We start from the raw sequence: 25975 nt of genomic DNA, 5'->3' as shown, positions 1-25975 counted from the left end.
AGCAGACTCCTTGGTTCATCATAACCAGTCAAATTTAAAGTCTGTAAAGAGTGCGATATGTGGAGCTGACAATGAGCTGTTGTGAGAGCCCTTGGAGCCAACACTGTTGGGCAGCTGTGTTGGAAGGAGGGAAGCCATGACAGATCATATCCTGGGATTAGAGAGTAAAATAAGCAGTCTGTTTTCTCTCCACTCTCCCCCCCCTGGAGACCACAAAAAGACTTTGTATATTTGATTTGGCCACACTTTATTAAACTGCTATTAAGAGGGAATATTTTGGTTAGATTTGTAGTACTTCTGAGGTTTTTAAGGATTAAAGGATTTGCATTAATTTGGTAAAAGCACGCCACCCAAGAGCTATAATCACACAGGTCCAAAAGACGGCTGACATACAGTAAAATCAATGTGGATCCAAGAAAAAATTTGTTTATAAGCGCGCACATGTTTGCAGTAACAGTACACTAAGAACATGTCAAAATACTCTAGCCTACTTTAGCACAAAGCCATCTGGGGTGGAGGTGTGAGGGCTAAAGTGGGATTTGGTCTCCTATTCCCTCAATACTGCAGCACAAAAATGACATTTTAACCTCCTTAAACAGCTGGAGGGATTATGGAGTGATAATGAATGGAGCTGCCCCACACAGGCATTGTATGTGTAGCTACATGCAAACATGACTTGACAGGAAACAGACCTGCACACACGCACACACACATATCTGAGTTCAGAGGTTCAGTGGGCCACCAGTGCACAGAGCTGTTGGCTCCAGCTCCGTGCTGCCCAGCCATCTCCTGTGTTGACATGCAGGATACCAGTGTCTCTTCCAGAGGAAACTCTGGCTTCTTTTACGTCTGCCTGGGAAGTGAGCCCCGCTGTCTTTGGCTTCTCAGACGGGGCTTCTGTTACACGCCGCTTCCGTTATAAAAGAGTCACTCGCCCCGTATCATATGACGAGGAAGTTAAATATCAGTTTTGGAACCGTTTGATTACACTAAATAAAATAGCTATTATTACATCAGTGGTTCAAACTGGGTTTGCTTCTTTCCTGCTCCTGCTGTTCTCCATTATTAGGTGATAATGCATACAGTGTACCCACTGCATTCTACTTAAAGGGATAGTTCACCCAAAATTCAAATTTCACTCATTATCTACTCACCCTCATGTCAACTAAGAGCTGTGAGAGTCCTCCGTTCCTTCTCTGAGTTACGGGGGGGAGGGGGGTCCACGCAGCAGTATTTGTCCATATAATGGTTGTCAATGGATACCAACTTTCTTCGTCCAAAAAGACACACCAAAAAACCATACTGCTCGTCTGTAATGTCCCTCTTGTATTGAAGCCCCGACATGAGAAATTGTTCCGAAAAAAATTAAATAAGTCTATATTTTAAGCTTGTTTGTAGCGGAAGCCCCCAGTGTCTCGGTTCACTGCTCTTCCTGTGTCAGTGCAAATCTCGCGTGATTTGCACTGACCGGCGGAACAATTTCTCACGTCGGGGCTTCAATACAAGAGGGACATTACAGACGAGCAGTATGGGGGTATTTTGATGTTTTTTGGTGTGTCTTTTTGGACGAAGAAAGTTGGTATCCATTGACAACCATTATATGGACAAATACTGCTGCGCGGCCCCCCCCCCCCCCCCCCGTAACTCAGAGAAGGGTCGGAGGACTCTGAAAATTCTCACAGCTCTTAGTCGACATGAGGGTGAGTAGATGATGAGTGAAATTTGAATTTTGAGTGAACTATCCCTTTAAGGGTTTAATAAAGATCTGGAGAGAGTAACTGTCATCTCTTACGCATTACAGTGCGCTCTGTTGTGCTCTCACCTCATTGACCTGCTGCTTGTCCAGGTGGAAGATTTGTCCGGAGGAGGTAGCAGCGATCTCCTCATAGGCCCTGTAGCCAGGCTGAGAGCGGTCCCCGCAGTCCCCAGTCAACACAAACACCACCTGGGAACCGGGAGGGCAGGAGGAGAGTTAAGAGGATTACTACTGTTTAGTGTTTGCTTTCCACCGACTCATTTTCAGTTGGCTCCAAAGTGACGCTAATGCTCATTGTCATGCTTTACGTAGAGGCTGAGACTGAGTGACTTTGAAGAAACTTTCCCCTGCTCAGCAGAACATCAGGGAACTTCATTGGAATGTAGATCTTTCCCAGTGTGCCATTGTATTCTTTCATCTGCAGCACGTGACAAATGCAAAGATACTGAAACTCTGTGGGCCGGGGCCCTTGTATTTAAAGGCTTCAGATCTAGCTTTTTTCTAACGTCAGACAAAAACAGTTAAAAACCAATAATGAAATGCTTGCAAATATGTTTTTCTACTATTTTCAAATAATTTGGCTATGGTTAAGGAGGAACTTCCATCAAGATGAATTATATATTTGCCATGGTCCAACATACAGTATGTCTCTAGCCCTGATTTGTGAGTAGGAGCTTACAGTACCTGAGACTGGCGGAGCTGCACCAGCTGCAGAACGTCTCTTTTCAGGCGGTAGTCTTTGGCTCTGGCATCAGTGAAGACATAGATGAAAGATCCAGGCAAGGAAACCTCCAAGGCTTTCTTTATGGCACCTATACTCATCTCAGGGCAGTCGCCCCCACCCTGGATGACAGAATCACAAATGATCAAACGCTGGAACTGGAACATCTTAAACCCCATTCAGACTGATATGATTTATGTTTAAACAATTCAGTCACAAATCACCCTGAATTAAGTTTCCCTTTTATGGATGACATGGGAAGCACTGTAAAGGAAATACTAAAAATGATGATACTCATTAAAGCCACCCTACGTAACTTTTGAAAAAAGAAACGTAAAAACAACAATAACAAAAAACCAGACCTTTTAAAACTTGTTCAATTCAGCACTCACCAGCAGCTATTACATGTAATGCAGTGTAACATTCTTGAGTCAGCTTGGCAACTTCATTATTCATCTCTACTGTTACACTACATTATAGTATTATCATGTAATTGAGCCATGTGGCCACAGTTCCTGAAGCAATAATTCAAACAGTAAAACTTTAAGCAGCAGCAGTTCACACAGCCATATTCTGAAATAATGTGGCGCACTGCATTGGTTTCTGTCTTATAGAAGAATCATCCCGTGTGTCTCGGTACCCACCTGGACAAACAGCTCCTGAAGATCCTGCTGGAATTTCTTTGGATCGGTGGTGATGGATACAGGGCCGATATCTGTGAGTTCAGAAATGCAAATCATCAAACAGAGACTCCTAAAGTCAACAAAATCAATAATATACAATAAGAGGTGTTCTGGTTAACTCTGAATTGCGTGTACCTAGAAATATTTATCACAGCTGGAAAAGGTTCAACCTGTGTGGGTTTTTCTTCAAACTCAACAAAATAAAAAACCCATATTGGAACAAGGGATTTAGTTGTTCCCTCTCATCAGTCCTGTATGCGGGAAAAAAAAAGAACACCCACGGCATAGCATCTGAATACCTAATAAGCCACAGCCTAATTTATCAGGACCAGAGTGATGTCCTGTTGCTTTTATGCAAGACGTGAATATCAATTCCACACAGCACACAGCACAAGGGAAGAGAGGCCACAGTGGTGCACTGATAAAATTACAATGTTATGGTTTTGTTTTACACAAATCGCTGAACACCAGCCAGAATTTGAATGATGACAGAATAATCTCTTGTTTTGCAGCTGCAGTCAGCATTTTCTATTTGGTGTCTCCGCCAGGTCTCGAGGTGCAGCAGCGGATCCAAACATGATGGATAAGAGCCTGTCAGAGACACTTTCTTGTCCCCTGGGGACGATCGATGGAACAGTAAACATTGGCCAATACTCAGAGGGTGCGTTGCTTTTGGTATAGAACAGTGCTGTCCATGAACACAAGCTTTTCATTATAGTTCTTACAGGAGGAGACTTTCATCAGGTATGGTGGAGCCTCATGATTTCCATGTCGGTGCTTGTTATTCTAAGCGTCAAATATTATTCTTAAGTATCTTTGTGTGACTAATGACACAGGGCTTGTGTCGGATGATGACATTTCTAACTCATTCCCAACCTGTTTCCCGAAAGCAGAGGCTTTCAAGTCCTTGTCCCCCCCCCCCCCCTCCACATGGGTGCCTGTAAAACACTGACAGCACTGTCACGCCTCTTTGTCAGACAACGCAGCTTCTTTGCAATCCTGGAAGTTTACAAGGTCCCCAAGGGCAGGGCACATTAAACACAAGACAAAATGTGTGGTGTTAGCGCAGCCCACCATCCCCCCCTGGCTGGCTAAAAACTGGGCTCTGTGAGGGTTTTCCGGAGGCTTGGATGGAGGAGAGGGAGGAGCAGGGTGGGGTGAGTGGTGGGGGGTTGGTTGGGGAGGGGGTGATTGGGGTAATTACACACAAGCAGACAGCATATGCTTCTCATCAGTGCTCAAACACCCTCCCCCCATTAGAGCACTCTTATTTTCAAGCTTATGTTTTCCTCATATATATGAGGTCAGGGGCATGGGGTGAGGACCCTTACCTGTTCCACTGACTGTCACTCCACTACTACATGGTCTGGTATCAGTCTGAGCTCAACTCAAGGAGCTGCTCTGTCTAAGTGGACTGTGGGTCACAACATGTGACACAGGTTCAGTTTCTTTTCCAGTAAAACTGACAGCTACAGAAAACTCGCATCAAAGCAGGGCTTTTTGGCCGGCATCACTGTCCCTGTTGAGTTTGTAATGATTTAAAAAACTAAGAGTACAGACTCTCCACAGGTCTGGCCACAAAGTCAGAGCCAACTCTGGCGTCTTAACTTGATAACTTCCCCAATAAATAAACAATTACGTGTAATAACTTACAAAAGAAAAGACACGAAAATGAAAAAAACTCTCTAAAATCTACTCTACCACAGTCACAAATGTGGAGGCGTTTCAAACGTTTGTGATTATTTTCAAATGCATTTGATTAAACAGTACCTGGGTCATGGAAGGGGACCAGGACAAAGTTTTTGATGGGTCTGGTCCTCCGGTTCAGGGTCTTCTCCAGGATCCGTGAGGCGCCCTCTATCACCTGCTTCAGGTCGTCGTACATGGAGCCGGTAACATCGAACACAAAGGCCAGGGTCGAGGCGCTGTCACCAGATCCATCATCCTCCTCAACCCGAGGGACTGCCAGCAGCCTGTGCGCGCTGATACAGAGCGCCAAGACTAGGCACTTAAATAAGACACCGGTCATTTTATTCAGATTTACTGCATCTGTCTGGCGGAATGAGGCTGATCACATAAAATTTTTAAGAGCAGAAGAAAGTTAAAAAAAAAAAAAAAAAAAAAAAAAAAAAAAAAGTTCAGATTGCAAAGATACTTAAACAAGTCTGGGACTGCTTCCAATCGGTAGAAAAGATATTTTGAACAATATGCCTGCGCTGAAACACATCAAAATCCAGTGTAGAATACTTCCACAGGAGAACATCCGTGCGTAAAGTTTGGAGAAGCGTGTGGACTGGCTGAGTGCTGGAGAGCCCCTGGAGAGCTGGTGCTCTGACGCTTCAAACGGGGGCGGAGATGGGTATTAAAAGGTTCCCGAGACCCAACCTGATTTTTTTTTGTATGTGTGTGTGTAACTCGACCCCACTGTGACTTCCAGGCTTTAACCCTATCCTACATTCCCCCCTTCAATCCGATGTTTTTTTTCCCTCCGCAATCGAGGTGGGCCCCTAGAGATGCGGTTTTTAACAGCTTTACGCGCATTACCGACGGAGTCTGAAGTCTGTATTTTGGACACGGCGAGAACATTGTCTCAGTAACAGCCTCGTTTTTATAAATAGCCATCGTTTATATTCAGCTGACACCAATCTAATTTTATACGTAGCCCACCCTGAGAAATATCCCCTTGGCATATGAATGGGTGGAATAGCTTGGCGTGCCACACAGAAATGTCACTGTCCCTTTTTTACTTTGTTGCTGTTGTGAACATAGATGTTTTATTGATCACTGAACATTATTCTAACACACTTGATGTCAATCTGTGACATACAGTAGCTTGTGTACGGAGATCAGACCTCACAAAGGAAGCCAGCCTAGATCACTGTAAATAATTTAGTGTTTTCTTCCAAAGTAAAAGTCTGGAACCCAGAATTTTTTTTTTGATCCTCTCCTCTTTTGCTGCACTTAGTCACAGATGCTATTTTAGAAGAGTCTGTGAAATACAAAGTGAATCAAAGATGTACCAAAAGGACAGAGGAGGCTCTCTCTGGCCAAAGCTCTGGACCCTCCTGACCTCCTCCTCCTCCTCCTCCTGCTGATATCACTTCCATCTGTCCTTGATGAGAAGAAAACAGAGAGCAGGTCTGAGCAGGCCCAGTGCTCAGACGGTCCCAGCAGCTCCTACACAAAAGCCACCGAGCCTTATTAATCCACCCATCAATGCCACGACATCACAATTTTATGCAGTTCATTTATCATTACACATCCACACTGCGGCATAACATGGTGAGTACCATTCTGTGTCTGAAAGCACAACAGGCACCCAAACTTGACTTGAAATTGTTCTGTATTAATGTTGTGGCTCTGTGATATTGGATTAGTGTTTGATATTTTTTAAATACCATGCAGGAAGTTTGCCATTTAGGACAATTTTCTTAAGAAGTGATTATCATTAGGTTCAAGTTTGACATTTAACAAAGACATTTAAAGCAACAGTCATTGCACAAAGCAGCTCCTTAAATGATAAAAAAACAACATTTTTTCAGACTGAAAATACAGTGATAGAAAAGTTAGCCACTTAAATGCATTTTATTCTGTGCTCTTATACTGTTAATCAACAGGTAAATGACACTTATCATTTTGTAAATTATCATTTGCATAAGGCATAAAATCAGTGAAGCCGATAAAACATCTTAATGCTCTAACTAAAATAATCCAAGAATGTAAAGAAGGCATCATCACATGCTCTGGCCTCACACGGGATAAATACAAAGTAGACAATTGCAACCACAGCGCTCGCAAAAGCTTTTACAACCAGAGTTGATGTCTGTTTGTGCCTCTCAATGGCTTTGTGTGTGTGCTGAGGGTGGTGTGCGATGCTCTCAAAAGAAATAATGAGCCTCAATTCAGATGTAAGCTGTGAGAATGTGGCGTGTTGCTTGGTCATGTCGTTCAGGATGTGGCTGTGCAACACTGCAGACACCAGACGCTCCTGCTTAACGGGGAGGTGAAAACACAATAGGATGCACAGACTGCAAACATAGTAAAATAATCTATAGAAAAGCCCCCCCCCCTCCCTCTTCAACACTCTTCTTTAAATAAAAACCCTGTTTTCTCAGGAAAAGGAAACTTCAGAATGTGAGAAAATAAACAATCCCACAATAATAATGAAAAATACAGTGCAATACGTTTCAACACTTTTGATAAAAAATAAAACTTCATTCCATATTTATGAGGAAATTCCCATAAATGCAGCAAAGCAGAAAATAAATTACCATTATATTTACATTATACAATGTACACTACACTGCTTTTAAGCTAGTGTTCACCTTCTAATACATTTTTCCAGGTTTTTTTTCCAGGGTTAGAGTCTCTCCATGTGGTGATTAAGTAGCAGCACAGTTCCTCTGAGCAGTTTGCCCTGGTTTACAGTTTGTGAACAAGACGCACACACTAACATCTCCGGGGGGATTTCGATTCCAGTCCGTGGGGGAAACCACAGTCCTGCGCTTGCATAAATGCTTGTACACAGTCCACAACACTCAAGGGTGTACGCGGTGCCACATAGCTGTAGAAGCACAGATAAATGACTGAGGGTTTTGCTGACATGTTTGAATTTCTCGGTCACATCAGAGGATATATTTTTCTTCGAGATCCTTTTAGTGGAAAATGTAGACAAACAGCTACTTGACACAGATGCCGTGAGGGGCGTGCGACAAAGGTTTGCAGTCCACGTCTGGGTAAGCGAGTTTAAATGTGGCCTCCTCCCCCGTTACAGGTGTGATGGTGCTGGATTGGCGTGTAACGAGCAGGAGGACGCTGAGTCGGATCCATCTGAGGAGGTTGTGAGAGTGATCACCAGTTGAACAGAAGACACTAAGAGGCGTCATAAACCTGGGATGTGCTCGGAGCATGCACGGCAACCACTGCACAGGACTAAAATACTCTATGTCTCTGTGAGCTCGCTTCGCAGCTGATAAAACGCTGAACAGGATGTCAGCAACAACTGGCAGCGGCTGATGCATTACAATAGGCACTGAGTGGAGAGGGCTGCCTCGCTCTTCACTCAGCACTGCAAGACTATTTGATTGCCAGCAAACAAGTGGGACATTTGAATTATTCATAAGAACAAACTGAGAGCAGAAAAGTGGCTTCCTCCTTTTTGGTTACAGCCAACAGAGTAAATTTACTTGCTTGTCCTTTTTCGCTTTGATGTAATAAGAATTTCACAGTGTTATCTTTGAGCTGAAGTATGACCTGGGATTGAAAAATCACCCAGGCGGAGAAGTATGCAGGAACTAGCTCATTAATATCCCACTCACCTTACATTCCTACACAAGTCCATCGTAGAGTGATAAAGCCTGAACAATAGAGGGGTCTGCCTTGGAGCCCTCCTGAAACTCCTGCAGAGTCAGCTTCCCATCTGCATTCTGAGGGGAACAATATGAGGCAAAATGAAGCTGGAGCCTGCTCATGTTTTAACACACAGTTACCAGAAGGGGGCAAAAGAGGCTCTTAAGCTAAATCATGCTACTCCCTGGTCTATGCTGTTGGACTGATCTTTGGTCCAATGCACTTGGATGGTAGCCACTCTGCCAATACAAATCATTAAATGCTGCTGCACTGCAAAAACTAGACCAATGGGCCGATCTTGGCAGTAACGTGCTCATGCAGGCTACATCTCATCTTTGAGAGTGAGAGATGAAAGTCTTGGGGCTGAGGGAGCGGGCAAATCGCCGAGGGCTACCGGTGGAGGACACTATATATGATGTTTATAGACTGCAGGCAGTGTTATTGACGCTGTGGTCGCTAAGACTAAAAGTTCTCAGCCTAACAGTCTCCATGTCAAAGCCCCCAGGGTGGCAAGAAAAGCAGATTAAGTGCACTGCAGCATCAGATACAGTTACTGTAGGTTTTACACTATAGAATGTAACATCCAGTTGTTGACTGATGCATGCATTACTATCTATTTTATCCCTTCCATTTTTTGACAGTACTTCTATATTGCAAATCTAACCTTGTCCATCATCGCAAAAATACGGTCCACTCGCTTCTCTGGCGTGTTCTCCTCCTCAGGAAGCTCCACAGTGTTCCCCTAAGACATCACATTATCACACGTTGTACTATTAAATAAAAATACAGGTTTAAACTTTTAAAGTTTCATAAAACTTACCACCATCTGGTATATGGCATCTACGATGTTCAACATCTCATCACGGGTAATGTAGCCGTCGTTATCAAGGTCATATAATTTAAAAGCCCCTGTGTAGAGAGAGATGTTAAACTATATGGGTTTTACTGCGGCAAAGAGGAGATTCACAACCTTTTATTTTTTGGAAGGTGAGCTCATACTGAGATCAGAAGGCTACTGTCGCCTCAAAATGTAAAATAAAAGATTATATTAAATACACGGTTCATGTTTCATGGATTACAGAGCACATAAGTGTTCCATGTCTGGAAAATGGTGAAAACTGAGAAGAGACAGCCTCTCATGGTGGCTTCCCAGTTCAAAAGGCTGTCGTGGTAATTCTGCATATACAGTAAATAACATTCATACTTTGTTACAGATTTAAAAATTAATGTTTACAGTTAAAGTTTAGGTTGTTCTAGGCTGATCTGATTTCAAGAGGTTTGGTCATGACCTGCAGCTTGCATCTCCATCTTTTTCATATGCAATCCGCGGCAGTCAAGCTTAAATCCTGCTATTTGAATGTCAACAAGAGGGGAGGAGGGTACTTCATCTTACATCTCAGCTTTTCATCCAGAGTCCCCCGAGAGGTCACTGACAAGGCCTGGATGAACTCAGAGAACTCGATGCGTCCATCCTACGGAGCGACAACCGGGAAACAGGGAGAGAAGGAAAGAGAGAGAGAGAGAGAGACCAGGAGACAAGATGAGCATTTTACTTCATTTGCTGTGGCTGTACTTTCATGAACTCCTTGCTGTTCTTTCATGATGTCCTTGCTGTATTCTCCTGAAAACGGGGCCAGACGTTTGCTCCAAGTCAGCTGCTATTTTTTGCCCTGCACCTGGCTCTCTCCTGAGGCAGAAATATGTCACCGCTGGTCATTAGTAAGATGGATGCTACCGGCTCCAAGTCTAAAAGTTACAGCACACAAGCATACAGCCTGTTGTATATTTGGGACAAAGTTGTTTCATATTTTTTGCCAATGATTTCACATCGTGAATGGGCTTGGCAGATAAATATGTCTAACAAGGTAGAACATAATCCACTGTGACATTTCCGTCCTCTTAGCTTTGTTAGAGTCCCATGCATTGAATCTAACCACAGAGGCAAAATTCCAATTAACCTCCCAAAGCTGTGGCCTTCGGCGGTCCGCTGTGAGACCACACTTAGTGCAGCGGAGAGAAACATCTGCTAACATGGATGGTCATCAAATATAAAACGAAAGCTGGGAGAGGCTCAAACCGAAGTGATTCAGACCAGCTCAACAAGTTATGACCTCCAGCCTGAAGCAATGGCACAAGACTCAAATCAAATTGCAGCGCTGGATGAAAGAAATACTGTTCAGATTCCGAGTAAAAACAGCAACTTGTAGACAACAAGCAATGCATATAAATCAGCTGGTAGTGCAGCCTTAAGGCTTTGGTCAATTCATATTCTCACGAGCTACCGCTGTGTTGCATCACAGTCTGCTACAGCAGCAGCCCACCTGTAACCACTCTGAGTCCAGCCACGGCAGAAGAAAAGCCAAGCATTCCTTATGGCCCTGGGGTCAACTGACTTTATCTCTACCAGACATCTGACCAGCCAGACAATGCTGAAGTCGTGGCATTGCTGATGACATAAGTCATAAAACCTGTTAAGATCAATGCATTCTCTAACTATGGGGTGTCCAACGCTAATGAAGGTCGTAGATTAACATTAGACACAGGGGTTTCTTGATCTTCCCTGACACAAAGCTTCTTAACTGAAGTCAATAAACCCTCAGGGGTTCCCCGACATCCCAGGAGCTGCTCATCCACAGTTTGTCTCCGTAAACACATATTGAATAATCTTCTGCATCTGCAATGAGGTGGATTATTCCAGACAAAGCTTACTGAAAAACTTGCTTTATCATCCTATCCTAAAATCCTTAGAGGATGATTCCTCATAACAAGGACGGTAATAATAACATCAATAAAAATGCACAGCACAGCTCAACCTTGACAAAAGATTTCCAACACAAAACTAAGGCTGATATTTTTATGTTACTATTGATGATCAACTGATCTTCATTTCTTTACTAAGTAAATGTTTTAGAAGACAGAATAATGAGTTGTTGACATATTGACTGATAATGCCCAATGTGATTTCAAAAGGTGAATGTAGTGTTTTGCTATCAAGGTCATCCAATATGTTAAAAAGAAATTAAAATTGTGTGTGTTGTGTGTGTATATATACACACTGTATATCAGAACTCTATTTGTAGAAGGATTAGAAAGAAGAATGAAAATACAAAGAACATAAGCAGGGCCCTCATTCCACATGATAAAAAAGGTACAGTGAACATGAAATTTCCAACTGCAAATAACGACATTCTTACTGTACTCTATATTTTCAGTAGCTTTGGGCTGGAATTTTAATCAATTTCACCATCCAAAACGAATGGCATCCATTCAAAAGGAGTTTGAATAACCTTCTAAAATGGCCCTGGAATAAGAAGCAGCTCAATGAATAGGATTTCTACACTATATTGCCATTTTAATTCAGGGAAACCTCTGGCTGGTCAGAAAGAATGAACTGCTGTCACAAACTGACTTGACCCGAACTAACACCCTGTAGATGAGCTTTCACCTCAAACACTATTCCTTACAATATAACTTCACATAACTTAACATAACTTCACTTGTGGTGTGGCAATACCAGACACAAAGCCAGTCCAAAACTATTTCTCTGCCATTGTAAAATAACAAAGGACACTGACTGAACATACATAATCTAAATACAAACCTTATTTTCATCAAAAACATTGAAGACAAACGATGCGAACTTCGTGGGATCTCCAAAAGGAAAGAACTGCTTATATATCTTCTGGAAACCAATGGCGTCGAGCTGCCCACTTGGACAATCTTTAATGAAGCCTTTGTACCTAGAAAATAAAGAGACATTGAGGGTTAAAATATTGCAGTTCATAATACAATGAGAATACATTATTAAATATGGTAGACAGAAACTTCATTCTCACTTACAGAAATGGCACTACTGACTCATTTGACTGTGCTAGATCAAAAAAAGGTAGAGCGCAAAGCCATTTGTCTCATTCACAGATAAGACGATCACCTTAATCCAATAGCAAGCCCAGAGTGGTTAACTCTAATCAAATTACTCTCTAGTCCTCTTTGATAATATGCGTAGCTGATAGATAAGTCTAAGAGCTTCCTCTCGCCCCCTGGAAATGACATATCTAGAGAGCGACTTAACATCTCTATTAGAACTATATATAGAAACATTTCATGAGCAATTTCAAGCGCAGTCACTCAAAGGTAGGTAGTTTCCTTGTACATCTTCATAAAGGAACACAGCAGCCTCAGTGTATTGAAACAATAACAGGTCAGGGATTAAGGAAGACAGCGTTAGCCTTTACAAAAATAAATTCTACATGAAAAGTAAGTGGAGGAAATAATAACCCACTCTAGTTATGAAAAGCATCGGGAAAAAAAGCTCTTGCTCTTGATCAACAGCAAAAATGACGCAAGTTCACACGAGGGAGCTCTGCATGTTCGTCTGTGATTCAGTTAAATCTGTTCAAAATAAGCCAAGGCTGTAATTAAGGCCACAGAGAGTGTTCTGATGAAGAATGAAGGTCAGGAAAGATCTTTTCCACTAACACTCTCTGGCTCCTCACTTCTCTTAAACTCTTTACTTTTAATCTGCCTGGGAGATAATGAAGCCAGCTCCATATAGTCAAAGAGATGGAGAGACGCTTTGAGGAGCAGCTGGGAAAAAGTTCAGCGAGAAGAGAAACAAGAAGAGAGCAGAACCATGTAATTCTCACATTTGAATTATCTGGAGATATGCAGGAAAATGAAAGCCTGGCTCTCCATAATGCAGAATACAACCTAATTGGTATTCAAAGTACAGAACACACAAAGCATATCATAATCCAGAGCCGACCCATTTCACCTGAATTCTTTAGTCATTTTCATAGTGCAACTATGGAATATTGTATATCTGGAATGGGAAACCAGTATAAAAGTCTGAATGATACTGCAACATACTGTATAAATTATATATGTACTGTATACAGTTTACAATTTCAATGCATCTCAAACAAACTACAAAGGTTCTGGGTTTGAACTTGCTGACTAGCCTGTGTCTCTCTTTGTGGGGTCTACATGTTCTCCCTGTGTTTGAGCGGGTTTGCTCTGGCTTCCTTTCACAGCTCAACGATATGTGGGTCAGTTTAACTGGCGACTTCAAACTACCCATCGCTTGTCTCTATATGTATATATCAACCCTGTGATCAGTGCACCACCTAACCTCCAGCTGTGTAACATACTTATAGAATCAGTAATCCAGCTAATGGGTGAATGGACAAATTGAATTAAATTGGTACTCCTTTACTGATGTCTGCTTACTGCATTACAGATACACTGATATTAGAGTTTATGTAAAGCAGGCATTGCAGTATGACATTACATTTTTGATTGGAGTTTGCATAAATATTGACTAGTTTAATTAACAAAACAGACCACATACAAAATGTGGTCCACACACCCTGATGCAGACGCAGTGAGGCTGAGGCCTGTATCTATTTTTAACTACAGTTCTACACTGAGGAAATACATCTTTCCTAAGTCTGAAAAAAAGGCCTGTGTTACACATTGGAGTTTTGGAGATTGAAATGAGTGGGTATTTAGGAGGCAGCACAGTCTAATTAAAGGCACTCTGTGTTGCATTATGGGAAAGGTAGAGGCCAAAATGTTAAAAAGGATATCTCAGCCTCTGCTGCTTTGATTTGGACCACTTATTTAAATCTGTTGCTCATGAGTCACTCAACTTAATGAAAGTGCAATACTGGCTCACTTTAGGTGCCCCTGCCCCCCCTGGTCCCCAGCCTGAGGACGGCTGAAGAGAGGTTTCTTTTCTGTAACTAGCTGTTACATTGCCCAGGGCACCTGATAGACTGGCATAACCAAAAGAGACAGAGAGAAAGAGCTTCCAAAGCAAGAGTGTCTTTGTTGCTCTCTCTCTGATGACAGTAGGATGACAAATCATTTCATGGTTATGTTAATTGTCATCAAGACACATTTATTATATACATTTGACAGTTGTGTTAGAGGATTGGGTGTGTCATGCTAACAGCAGCTGTAGCCTCAAACCGCCTGCCCCAAGCACAGATTAGCGGTGCGTTTAAGAGGGTTTGGTAAAATCAATTCTTTACTCTACTCTGTGCCTCCAGATTTTTTTTTCTTTTTCTTCAGCCTGAAGTGACACTGATTCAGTTGACATTGCTTAAGGCAGTTTATCAGATTTCAAACAGCTCCCTCTGGTGCCACAACAGTTTTTTTTTCACACACATACGCAAGATCTGTGAACGAGCCATCATGTATGAAATCCTAAAGTTTTGGTGATAGGCTAGTATTAGCGGTTTGTTTTAGTTTTTTCAATTTTACACTGTAAAATGTTCCCTGGATGTCTTCGTTAGAAATCTTAAAAAAAACAAAAAAAAGTGGTTCATATAAATAAATAAAAAACCTTTTTATATTATTATGATTAAGAACAACTAATGTTAGCTGCTATGTTTAAGCTCTCAAATATTAACTTCAAAAATTCTGGATGGTCGGACTTGTAAGAATGTTCAATATACACTTTGAGTTTTGAGATGTCTTGCCTAAAATACTGTTGCTGTTATATTCCCCCTCCTGATCAAATTAATTAGCTTGAAAGAGCATGGACTGTCCATATTTGGCTCCCTACTACATTTAACATATTAGCAGTGCAGTTACATAAGCAGTACGCGCGCACACTCACACACACACTTGCAAAATAGACACAGTAAGCAATGTACCAGTGCGTATACATGTTTCCTCAGTGTCAGCTATTCATCACTCATCGAGACAATCACCTTCATTTACAAGGAGCACATCATGTACAAGAAATCTGACATGGTGACGCTGGTGCTAAGACACATACACAGACAGACTGGATGTGAAGTAGTGTAACAATGCAACTAGACGCTGTAACTTGCAGGGACACAGCAGACATGACATTTTGCATCAGACCCCACCGGGGAGCCAGCATAAAGATAAAGTATTTATTACTGGCACTGGCTCCTGCTCCTTGGCATCTACCATGGTGGCTCGCTAAAGAGTTGTGCAGGATGATTCTCTTGCTCCTGCCTAGCTGGCAGGAACATTACTGCACTATGGCATTTTGTTATTGATTTCAGGTGAGCCTCAGGCATACTAATGATGTTCCCTTTGAGGGGAATTAGAAAGGGGAACAAATTTAATGCACAACACAGGCATTTATCTAACCCTGCTAATTCTTCTGTGTCTGTGCCTGTGCTCTAATTACACGCCATCTGGCATTTCCCCTGGTAAAATTCCCTCTCATCCCTCACACTCAGCCGTGTTGATTGCTGCTGATCTCCAAGTGAGGACTCATGCAAACTTTCCTGTGAAAGACAGCGAGAGTGATGGTGAGCTAGCTGGCTGCACAGCCGAGGGGTGGAGGTTTAAGCGCGGTGGTGGGGGGGGATTCCGCCCCAGTGCACTCAGGCAGCCCGAGAGACAGGCCAGCTTGGAGGCTTTGGACCTGCCAATGCCCATTGATAGCTAATGCTGCTGCTTCTGCTACTGCTGCTGCTGCTACTGTGTGTGGCTGTGACTGCACTGCACTGTGGCTCCTTCCCCCCCATAAACTCCCTAACGGGGGACATGAACGGCATCGAGCTCTTGAGGCAGATCTCTTTTCATGCATGCCGAATTAGGTCGTGAAATGCAAAACCAAAAGCAGGAGAACTGAAGTGTGAACATGGAAGAGTGATCACTTTATTACAGTGCTCCCTCTTCTGATGTACACTATTCTTTGTTTTTCATATCCAGAGAAACAATAGCCCAACAGCAGCACGCAGCAAACAAAAGCGATGACTGTGCTCATGCTTGAATCATCTCTATAATGAAGATGCATTGTCTATCAATCCCCCTTCAGAGAGAGAAGTTCAGGAAAATCACACCTCAACAGCAATGACCACTCTCAACAGAGTAATGAGACTCATCCTGGCCTAAGGTGTCTCCTGTTTCACAGATACCTTCATTTGGACATACGTAAGTACATGTTACAACACTGTGAGCACAGGCTGAGACAGATAAAGGCTGGTGCAGGTCACACTGACTAGGTAGAGAGGCAGAGGATCTGACAGGGAGAGGATTACTAATCTGCAACCTTGTGGAGGCTTTGCGGCCATGTAGTCATTAAGTGCCTGCGAGTGAATAACCTTGTGCCCCCGCCACTCTCCTGTTATCAGACATCCCTTTTTGCAAACAGAGCAAAAAGGTTGTTGGGGAACGCATCATGGAAATGTTCAGTGTTATCAGCCTCCAAAGTCACTCAGTCTCACTAAGACTTCAAAGTCATTCTATTTTCAGATCGTGTCTGTCTTCAGGGTAGTGTGAGGAAGATGGCTTCAAATCAACTGTAAATACAATTGGTGGACTCAAGAAAAATATGAATATCAATTTGGCTTTTGCAAGAGCATCAAGATAAGATCTGACTCCTGTGAGATCTGCTCAAAAAGACACAACTGCAAATATATGACCATCCTCACATTAGGAATACAAAATTTTCATTAAAAATGAATGCAAACACTTACCACTGCTGTACCTCTTTCTCCGTAACTGAAAGAGAAATAAAGAGTAACATTAGTTTGGAAAAAGAACTTTGGTTGTCCTAGAAAAAAAAAGTATCTGGCTGTTAGATACGACAAAGCAGCCAAGTAGTAGCATCATTAATCATCTTGGCCCAATCCCTTCTTACACAAATCTTCTGACTTAACCAAAAATATTCAACAGTGTCAACATGCACTTATTGGAAAATAGCCATGTTTAGTGGAGTGTAGAGCTCATCAGTTCCAGTATACTATATCAGAGGAGATGAATAATCACTTCTCCTGGCCGGCAGAGTAAAGGACAAGTGGGAGTGAACCCCAGGGAGCCACGGAAAAGACAAACAAGGCTGAAGGAATGAAGGTCAGCCGCAGATTTAAGAAAGACAAGAGTTTAGGAGGTGGGACGTGTTATCATGCCCACACAACACCATTATCTGCCAGTATCTAATCAACCAATCCCTCATGGCTTTCCCTTGTCTCTTCTTTCTCTCAAGTAACTCAGGCAATTTTAGGCCTCTTGGCCCCCGAGGTTACTAATGAAAACAAGGTCTGAAAACCAATAGCATTAGTTTAAACAGGCTTTCCTTTGAGAGAGATTCTGAATTCATGTCGCTGGAGGTCTGATGATAGATGTTGTCTGTTACGTCTTGTGCTAGGCAGGAGGCAAAGCAAACGGCTTAAAAACAGAACAAATAGCTACTTAGTTAATCGATAATTTTCTCTACAGCAATGTTTAACCTTGAAAAACTCAGACCAGAATAAGTAATACAAGCGGTATACAACCTGGGAAATCAAAATAAACAATGATTTCCAGGCATAGACATCCACTTGCCACAAATAACATTGCAACATTTCTGGCAGTTCAAATCATCATCACTCAACACCCTCACATTGTAGGAGACTGGTTGTACCCAAAATATACTTAAATCAAGGGTTAGTGTAACTTTTTGTAATCTCTTTACCTTGAGACTTACTGAAGGCATTCCATAATGAGACTAGTGCAGCACTGGAGCAGAATAACACAGAGGCTATCAATAAGGAGGCCAGGTCAAGTAGCTTTCGCCTGCACATATCTCAACCTCAATTTGTTCTGCTCAGCATTTCACCAAGAAAACTCATCATGTGACCCTTTCCTGGGCAATAAATGTCAGGGTCAATCTCGCGACTGTCAGCCAAGCCAAGCTACCATTAAATTGGCCTCAAAAGTCAATGTAGTCAAAAATTCAGGCAATTTACCATGGCTATGACTTAATAATTTCTTTTTATTATTACATAACTCAGTCAGAGGCAATGGGCAATAATGCAATCAGCCAATTGCAGGAGAGTGCAGGGCCCACTCAGCCAGTTGGCCCTTGAGGGTCTGCTAAGAACACGTCCAGCTTGCAGTCTGTCACTGTGTGCCTCTTCATGGCTTTGACAACTTATAAAATCATCATGTTATTATTACATGGGCCTAGCTTACATCCTGCGGACATTTTCTCAGGACTGCTGGTCTTTCTGTGTGATGCCAGAGCAGTCATTAGGAAGAGAATTAAGCTCTCTAATGCACAGGTGGAGCTGCAACCGTTTGCCTAAAGGTTTCCCTAAACACTGCACACACCAGAGGTTTTTCATGGCTGCATGTTGTCTTTGTCCATTAATGTGTTTTTGAAAAGATAAGGCCATAATAATTTTCTCATGAAGCATTTTCATACTCACAACTCACAACAAAGCAGAAGACAGATAACAGATACAGATATTCTTTTGAACTAAACAGGCCTTAGATCCTGCCTTGCCTTGTTGGGTTCTTGTCAACACATGAGGCATTATCAGCAGGGAAAAACTCCCTTCTTCTTCTACCACTGAAACAAAAAGACACATAGGCCCAGAGAAATTTACTAAGTCCCCAATCTGTCAAGGACCAAAGGAAAACGTCGACTAAAATGGCAGACAAAGCTTCTCATGGGAGAGCAGGAGAAAGAGGCTCAAGTCGAGCAACAAGAGAACAAGGGAGAATGATCACGCTGGGAGAGAAAGCTTGGTGCCCCTCTCAGCGATGTTAACCAGATAAGATCCTAATTATACTATTCCATTCCCTGCTCAAAGAGGGCAATTAGGGGATACAGCAAGAGAGACAGGGTAAAAGGGTAAGAGGGAGAGAGAGAGAGGCAGAGGGAGAAAGAGAAAGAGGGAGTGAGTAAAGGACAAGCAGCAAGCAGCCCAGCCCAGCACGAAGCCCAATCTTCCTCCACAGCAATTTCCTGCCTTCCTTGGTTCTGCTGTGGAGAGACTCACCACACAAATAACACTGTCATTAAGCAGCCAATGGATGTCAACTCCCACCCACACCTGCACAGTGTACTGCTCAAATAATAATAATAATAATAACAACAACACTGTGCTCCAAAAATAACACACAAATGATTAATATAGTGTCTTCAGAGCAGATGATGTGGTAATTATAATCGTGATCTCTGCTCAAATTTGATTGAAAACTGCCAACAAAGAAGTTATGAGGCTCTAGCAAGGTGAGAAAAGCAAACACTGTCAGTCTGCAGTGTCCTGATAAGTCCAGGCAAACAACAAGAATCTGTGTACTTGCAATGTTGCGGACTGGCTTGAGGTTTGGCTCATGCCCTCCTCTGATCCCACCCTGTCAATGAATCTCTATATGTATAAACTATTTATATGCGTGGAGCATCCATGAAATGCAAATAAAACCCCGTCCTCATCACTAAAACCCTCAACTTGTTAGCTGACACAAACTCAGAATCTCCATATTCATAAATCCCTACAGCGTGACTTAAGGACGCTGATTACAACTTTTGCTAGACCTGAACCAATTACAGTTTGCTAGAAAACATTTAAATGCAAATTTAAATCAAACAGGAGCATATTCCCTGCTAACATGTAGTTGTAGCTCTTTTCTTTTGTTAATGAGAAACTGGTGTAGAATCCCAATACATCTCGACAGACAGGGCTATTTACTGTAAAGCCTGCATGGAAAACAGTGGGTGGAAAATATGATTTCAAAACAGCGGCAATAAAATCAGTGTTAGGTATTTCCTACCACATACTATATGGCATCTTACCTGTGGACAGAATATTCTGAAATACAGTCTAGCTGAGAAGAGTTCGTGCAGGATTTGCTTTCTAATCACAAGCCAAAAATAAATAAATAAATGAGGTACTCACAGTAGGTTTTTCTTGTCAACTCCTCCACCACCTCTGGCTTGAGCTTGCTGTTTGATTTACCCATGATCTTCAGCTCCCCTCCACACCTCCAAATCCACCGTGGCACGCAGCACCTGTTACTACCTCCTCTCCAATCTGCTCCTCTGCCAAAAACATACAACAAATGTGTGTGCCAGTTTAGGTGCAATGCCACCAGTGCGGCAAGAGAAAGATGCTTTTGCTTTTTTTTTGTTTATATCGTTAAAAAAAGAAAGAAAAAAGGAAGAAAACAAAAACAAAAACAAATCCCATTCAAGTAAAACGAGCCTATCGTTCTGTGTGGTTCATTCTAGCTGTGGTCATGATCTGCTCAGTCATCAGCCCCGGCACTCCAGACAAGACGAGTCAAAACCCCAGGGGCCCTAAGAGGAGGGGCCGGCAGGTTGTGGAGTCTATAGAAGTGCTGCTGAGTGCCTATGTGTCCACCTCATTTCTTCACAGCAGTCCGTGGGCGAAGAGTGGCGTTTGGATGCGTTGCTACCTTCGTCCTTGGATACAAGAGTCACTCAGAGGCTGGGTTAAGCACGCTCACTCCCTCACAGTCATTCTCTGTTCTTCTCACTCCTCCCACCCCTCCTTTTCCCACCACTATCTCTATTGCTCTGGGTAAGTTACTGTAGAAAAGAATCCTCCCTCTTGACAGCTGAGATAAGGAGGTGTGTAAACTAAAATACAATGAACAGAGCTTGCCTTGGATGCACCCCACTGCACTTTGCTCTCACTCAAAGCATTAACTCTAATCGGTGGAATGTATACAGACATAACAGTTTTGGGAAAAGTAAAAGGTTTCAGTAATAATTTATGAAAAGAAAGAAGAGGCCAGGTCTCTACGTAGTTCTGTCGTTTTAGATGCCGGCTGAACAGCAAAAGAGGGTTCTGGTCTTGCTCTTAAAATAAGCATGTGCGCTGTCTACCACGCTTATAGGCGGATTTGAAGAGTGACAGTTTTCTTTTCTCCTCCATTCTGAGTCATAACACTCCCTCCTTCCTAGCCTCACGACAGCATGGTATGGTGATTTCCTCCTCTCTGTCACAGCAGACAGGAGATGAGAGATAATGGAATTTCTTTGTATCACGGGCCTGGCATTGGCATGCACTGATGCCCACAGCAGCTGGCTGAGGAACAGAATAGAAAACTAAGCACCTTCACTGCAAACATCTGTTCTTCATGTCCATGGCCAGCAATGTCCTTCTGAAGGATGGCATGCTGGTAATCACCATCTTGTGTTTGCTCAAGCCTTGTGGTCCTGGGTATTATTTAGACACTATGGGAATAAACACAGGGAGAGCAGTTACAAAAGGGAAAGACAAAGGGAACACTGTCACCTAAAGCTACAGACGCATGAGCACTTGACTGGAAAAACACTCAAAACAGACAACGACCTTTCTACTGTCTGTAAAAACTGCTGAATGTAGCCAACAGGCGATGCAGAGCGTGGAGCGAGAGGGGTGTTTATGGTTCAAGTGCAGCGGCGTGTATATTTAAGTTCCAGGCTGTAAATTAGCACAATTAAAAGAAAATTAAATTAAGTGCAGCGTTAACTCTATCCAAGTCTTACGAAAACAGGTGGCTAAGACGAAGCAACACAACGAATACGCACGCACACACACATATTCATGATAAACACAAGGCTGAATTAACACAAGTAAAAGTGCGTTTTGGTTCCGTGTATTCATTTTTTTGTTGACACGAGACATGTATTTAGTCGCAACAGCAGTGTTGGATGTTGCCAGGCAATACCATAGCAACACACAGTTTATGGCTACAGTACAACCGCTACCGTGCGGGAAGCTTGCTAGTCATTGTACTTCCAACGTCTGGTACCCACGCTGTTTCTTGTGGCTAACTAGTTGACTAAAAAAATAAAAAAAAATAAAAACATAGAAAAAACACCTTGAAACGCATAAGAGCTTTTCCATGTAAAGCGACTTCAGGGTGTACCTGAGCAACAGAGGCAGAAAGTCGGCGTCCAGGGAGGAGAGTCGGTCCCAAAAGCAAAAGAAGCCGCTGCCCAACAGTCGGAGCGAGTTCCGGAGCGAGCGACTTGCTGCTGCGCGGATGGCCGTCTGCTCTGCTCTGATGCCGCCGACCGACCGACCGTCAGGGAGTGACGTCGCTCCTGGCCCCGACCAGCTCCGCTCCGTGCCCGCGAGACACTGACGTCGCGGTACCATTGGTCATACACTAGCTCTTTGTATGCTTTAAGAGCATTTACACGTGTCATTTCGTATAAAGTGAAGGAGCTAGGTCAGCCAGGCTCACTTTTTGACCCACATTTTAGGGACAGGGGGAGACAGACACAGACAGGAGTGGCACTTTTAGCTAGCATGTATGCCCAATTTACTGCAAGTTAACACGGCAACTCGGCAAGTAAATAAAAAGGATAACGTTTCTGAGGGAGTTTTAAAAGCTCATCAATAGCTAGTGTTCTGTTTTAAATAATTGAATCACAAGATGTGTTTTACCTTTTATTGGCTCACTGCAACAGTAGCCTATATTGAATAGTTGTATCAATTTAAAGCCTTGCATGTTGTGCAATTATATTAGGCTATTTAGGCTGTGAGCAAGGGCTGTATTAACGAGCCTAATGTTGAATTCTGGCAGTTAATTGCTCTCCATAGGACTGTTTACCTCCTTAATGGTCGAACATAAGTTGTGCAATTATTTACTGTATGACATGGGCTAATAATTACTCTACATTGATTGTTGTAAGTATTTAAGGACAATTTAGTATAATTAAGTTAAGGATCTAACAAGAGACAGAGACACAAAGAACACAGTAAGAATGGATGATGCACACATCCTGAGGGGAAGCTCCACAAACACCACCATTCCCATAACTCCATAGTCTTTGGTTTGACTTTGACTTCCTATGTTTTTTAAACATCGTCCCCACAGTTTCTATGAATAATCTTTAGTCTCAAATTACATCACAAGGGTTATTTTCTCTCCAGGGCTTAATTCAGAACCACGAAAGACTCACAGCTGTTTTTATAGGCAGGGTGGACTACATAAAAAGTAAACTGATCTTCATGTGTAAAATGTGAGAGCGCCCCTTTCAAATATTCCAAAAGAGTTCAAATATAGCTGCAATATTTATTTCTGTTGCCAGTATATAAAAATTACCAGATACCGTGCTAGCTGACACCAGAAAATATGAATAAAAGCGTGAGAGTGGGATGGCAAATTGAGAGAGCAAACCAGCAAAATTCAGGTTAAGTCTATCCAAACATAGCCAACTATAATTACTGATTTAGAGAGCACAAGGCCAGCCGAGGAACCGTGCAAATATAGGAATGAGAAGCACAGATTTCTAAACTGGCATGTTTGTGAAGAAGTACAGATATTCAAATCGGTCTAAAGTGAAAGATTAATGTTCTGAAGTGTTCTCGTATCGATTGCTTATTAAGCTACATGAAAAATGCAAGCACGAGTCGTTTTCCCACGAGTCTAATTTGTTGCTCATGCTTGTTGCTCATGTTACCAGTGCCTTAGTCCAAACTTTGGAGTCAGATCTTTCCACGTGCAGCTTATTAAAATTCAGCTCCCATAGCAGCATGCCAACAGATGTTCAGTTATAGGATTTGTCCATTAACAACACTTTATATCCCGATAGGAAATTTCAATCCTTTTATGGGAGGGTTGGAGCTAAATGTAGGCAGTCTAACTCGGCCAGCTTAGTATTCAGTGCCCTTTCCTGCAGTCCCTTGTTGCAATCAGCTGCAGCTACAGTAGTCCCAGAGGAATAGAGGGGGCACGGCACAGGAGAAAGGTCATAGGAAAATGGGATAAATCAATGGATTTTTCATCTTTTTTATGCTGTAGTTTTGATGAATCTTGAGCAAAGACTTGATTCTTTTAGAAACATAATTTGTCTTGTGTGTTGCAGTCAAAGACAGAGGGCAAACTGACCTAAACTCAGACTACTGATTTTATTTGCAGAGCACAGTTTTCAACCACCCATTTAGTCCAACAAAGAATGTTTGTTCCGTAAATTCTGAATACATCAGTGTTGTCAAACGGGGTGGGGGTGTTTTGAAAGAAAGAACATATTGAAGCTGTTTGCTGATATAATTTACTAGTATAATAATATTTTATTATTATCAGACTTCATTTCTATTCCTTTTTGTTTATAAGTATATATCACTGATAGAAATCACAGGGGAGACATTTTTAGATTATCCCACTTTATCATGTATGTATCACAAAACAAAGATACAGACTATACAGAAATATCACAATTGCATCTAACTCCCGTTCTTCTTATACAAGTCATTTACAATAGAAAGTGTGGCAGTTCAATTGCAGAGTAATGCAGAGCATCAAGCTCTACCTATCACTCAAATGCACTCTACAAAAGCTCTTCCCCTGAAAACAATTCTGTGTAATTACTTGAAGATCTTTGTCCATTTATCAGAGACCACACACCACGATCATTAAATCATCATCATCGGTGCAGGCAGGGGCATCATTAAATGCCCCTGCAGCGTGCTCACAGATATGCTGACATATGCTAAAACAGCTGGGGGACTATCAGAAAGAAAACACTGCCTGGAAAAGAACAATTGGTATTGCATTACATGCTGGAAAGTCATCATCTGAGAGCTGACATTATACCATCAAAACAATATTAGAAGGAAGAACTCCATCAGCAGGAGGAAATATTCTTGCGTTTACGAATTTTCTTGCATTACAACTTGAAGACAGAGTGGCTCATAAACACAGCACATAACGATTGAGAGAAATATCAGTTTATTTGAAAAGTGGATCTTATGAGGCCATTTGTTGGTGATATTTTTATATATGGCTGTAACTTTGATTCAACGTCTGATCCATCACTCTGGCAGTTTTATAAATAGCCACACAACAAACTTTGAACAGAAACACAGCTTCAGTGAGTCAGACATCAAAGGTGTGCTAGATTTAACCAAGGCCCTCTGGTTATAATAGCAATTGATAGGTTGCACGATAAAAATGAAGTCACGGTCAAGCGAAGAGTTTCAATTATTTTATCGCCCAGTCTGTCAAGCATGTGCTTTCTGAGCAAGGTTCCCATGTCTGCTCCAGAGATTAACATCCCTAATCATTTCCTGTCAAACAGTAAAAGTGTAGCACTGATACTTATCCTCTGTGCAGCATACACACATTACGGTTTAGGTGATGAGCCGCCATAAACAGTCAGGTGAACATTTATAGTTTTTGCACACATTAATCTTTTACAACAGCGCGACAGATGGATGGAATGAAAAGCAGATGAACGGGAAACCTTTTATGTACCAGCCAGAGCCACTCTACATAAATGCATCTCAAAATGAAATGCTAAGAGGTTGGGATCACAACACAAAATCTCATTACAGTAAATACATGTCTGTGCAAAGGGATGTAAGAAGTTAACATACCATTTGAAAGGTTCTCACCCAGTGTTACTCATGATACATTTTGACAATAAAGTTTGAGGACACCGGGGAGCAAAACTGTCACTGTATGAAGTTAACAGGATACCAGAGATTATGGGTTTTCTGTATTTAGCTTGGTTCCTCGAAAAACTTCCTCCCTCTTCACTTACTGCAACCAACCAACATTTTCCTGAGGCATCATCTGTTGTTGCCCACTTGCGCATCCCATATGGCTAGATATATATAATTTAGGACATCATAAATATACAATCCCTACCATCTTCTGCACAGACATGGGCATGAGGATCCAACGACACTTATCACAGTCTGTTGTGCTTGGTAAATCCAGCAGGGCATTGAGGTTTTAGTAGCA

General features: G+C 42.2%; 2 protein-coding genes across 2 annotated transcripts in view; both read right to left on the bottom strand.

Annotated features, from left to right (window-relative positions):
• hmcn2 (hemicentin 2) overlaps positions 1–5189 on the bottom strand; it is a gene marked incomplete at both ends in the record, with an annotated part of 55803 nt that extends 50614 nt beyond the window's left edge. The window contains 4 exons of the mRNA XM_083978473.1: positions 1823–1945; positions 2441–2599; positions 3122–3192; positions 4931–5189. Coding sequence (XP_083834599.1) covers positions 1823–1945; positions 2441–2599; positions 3122–3192; positions 4931–5189 — 612 coding nt within the window. The remainder of the gene's footprint in view (positions 1–1822; positions 1946–2440; positions 2600–3121; positions 3193–4930) is intronic.
• A 3166-nt stretch (positions 5190–8355) lies between these two features.
• On the bottom strand, positions 8356–22276 carry LOC310991310 (neuronal calcium sensor 1). The gene is made up of 9 exons (XM_083978964.1): positions 22148–22276; positions 21350–21470; positions 20167–20309; positions 16978–17002; positions 12111–12249; positions 9903–9981; positions 9330–9418; positions 9174–9251; positions 8356–8586 (listed from the first exon to the last, which is right to left on the bottom strand). Exons 3-9 carry the CDS (start codon positions 20228–20230, stop codon positions 8488–8490), a joined length of 573 nt encoding a protein of 190 aa, XP_083835090.1. The 5' UTR covers positions 20231–20309; positions 21350–21470; positions 22148–22276; the 3' UTR covers positions 8356–8487.
• Between the last annotated feature and the right edge of the window lie 3699 nt (positions 22277–25975).

This window comes from Trachurus trachurus, assembly GCF_905171665.1.
Source record: "Trachurus trachurus genome assembly, chromosome: 9".
Taxonomy (NCBI): domain Eukaryota; kingdom Metazoa; phylum Chordata; class Actinopteri; order Carangiformes; family Carangidae; genus Trachurus; species Trachurus trachurus.
The sequence above is the reverse complement of the archived record's forward strand: the minus strand, read 5'-3'. Positions and strand labels throughout refer to the sequence as shown.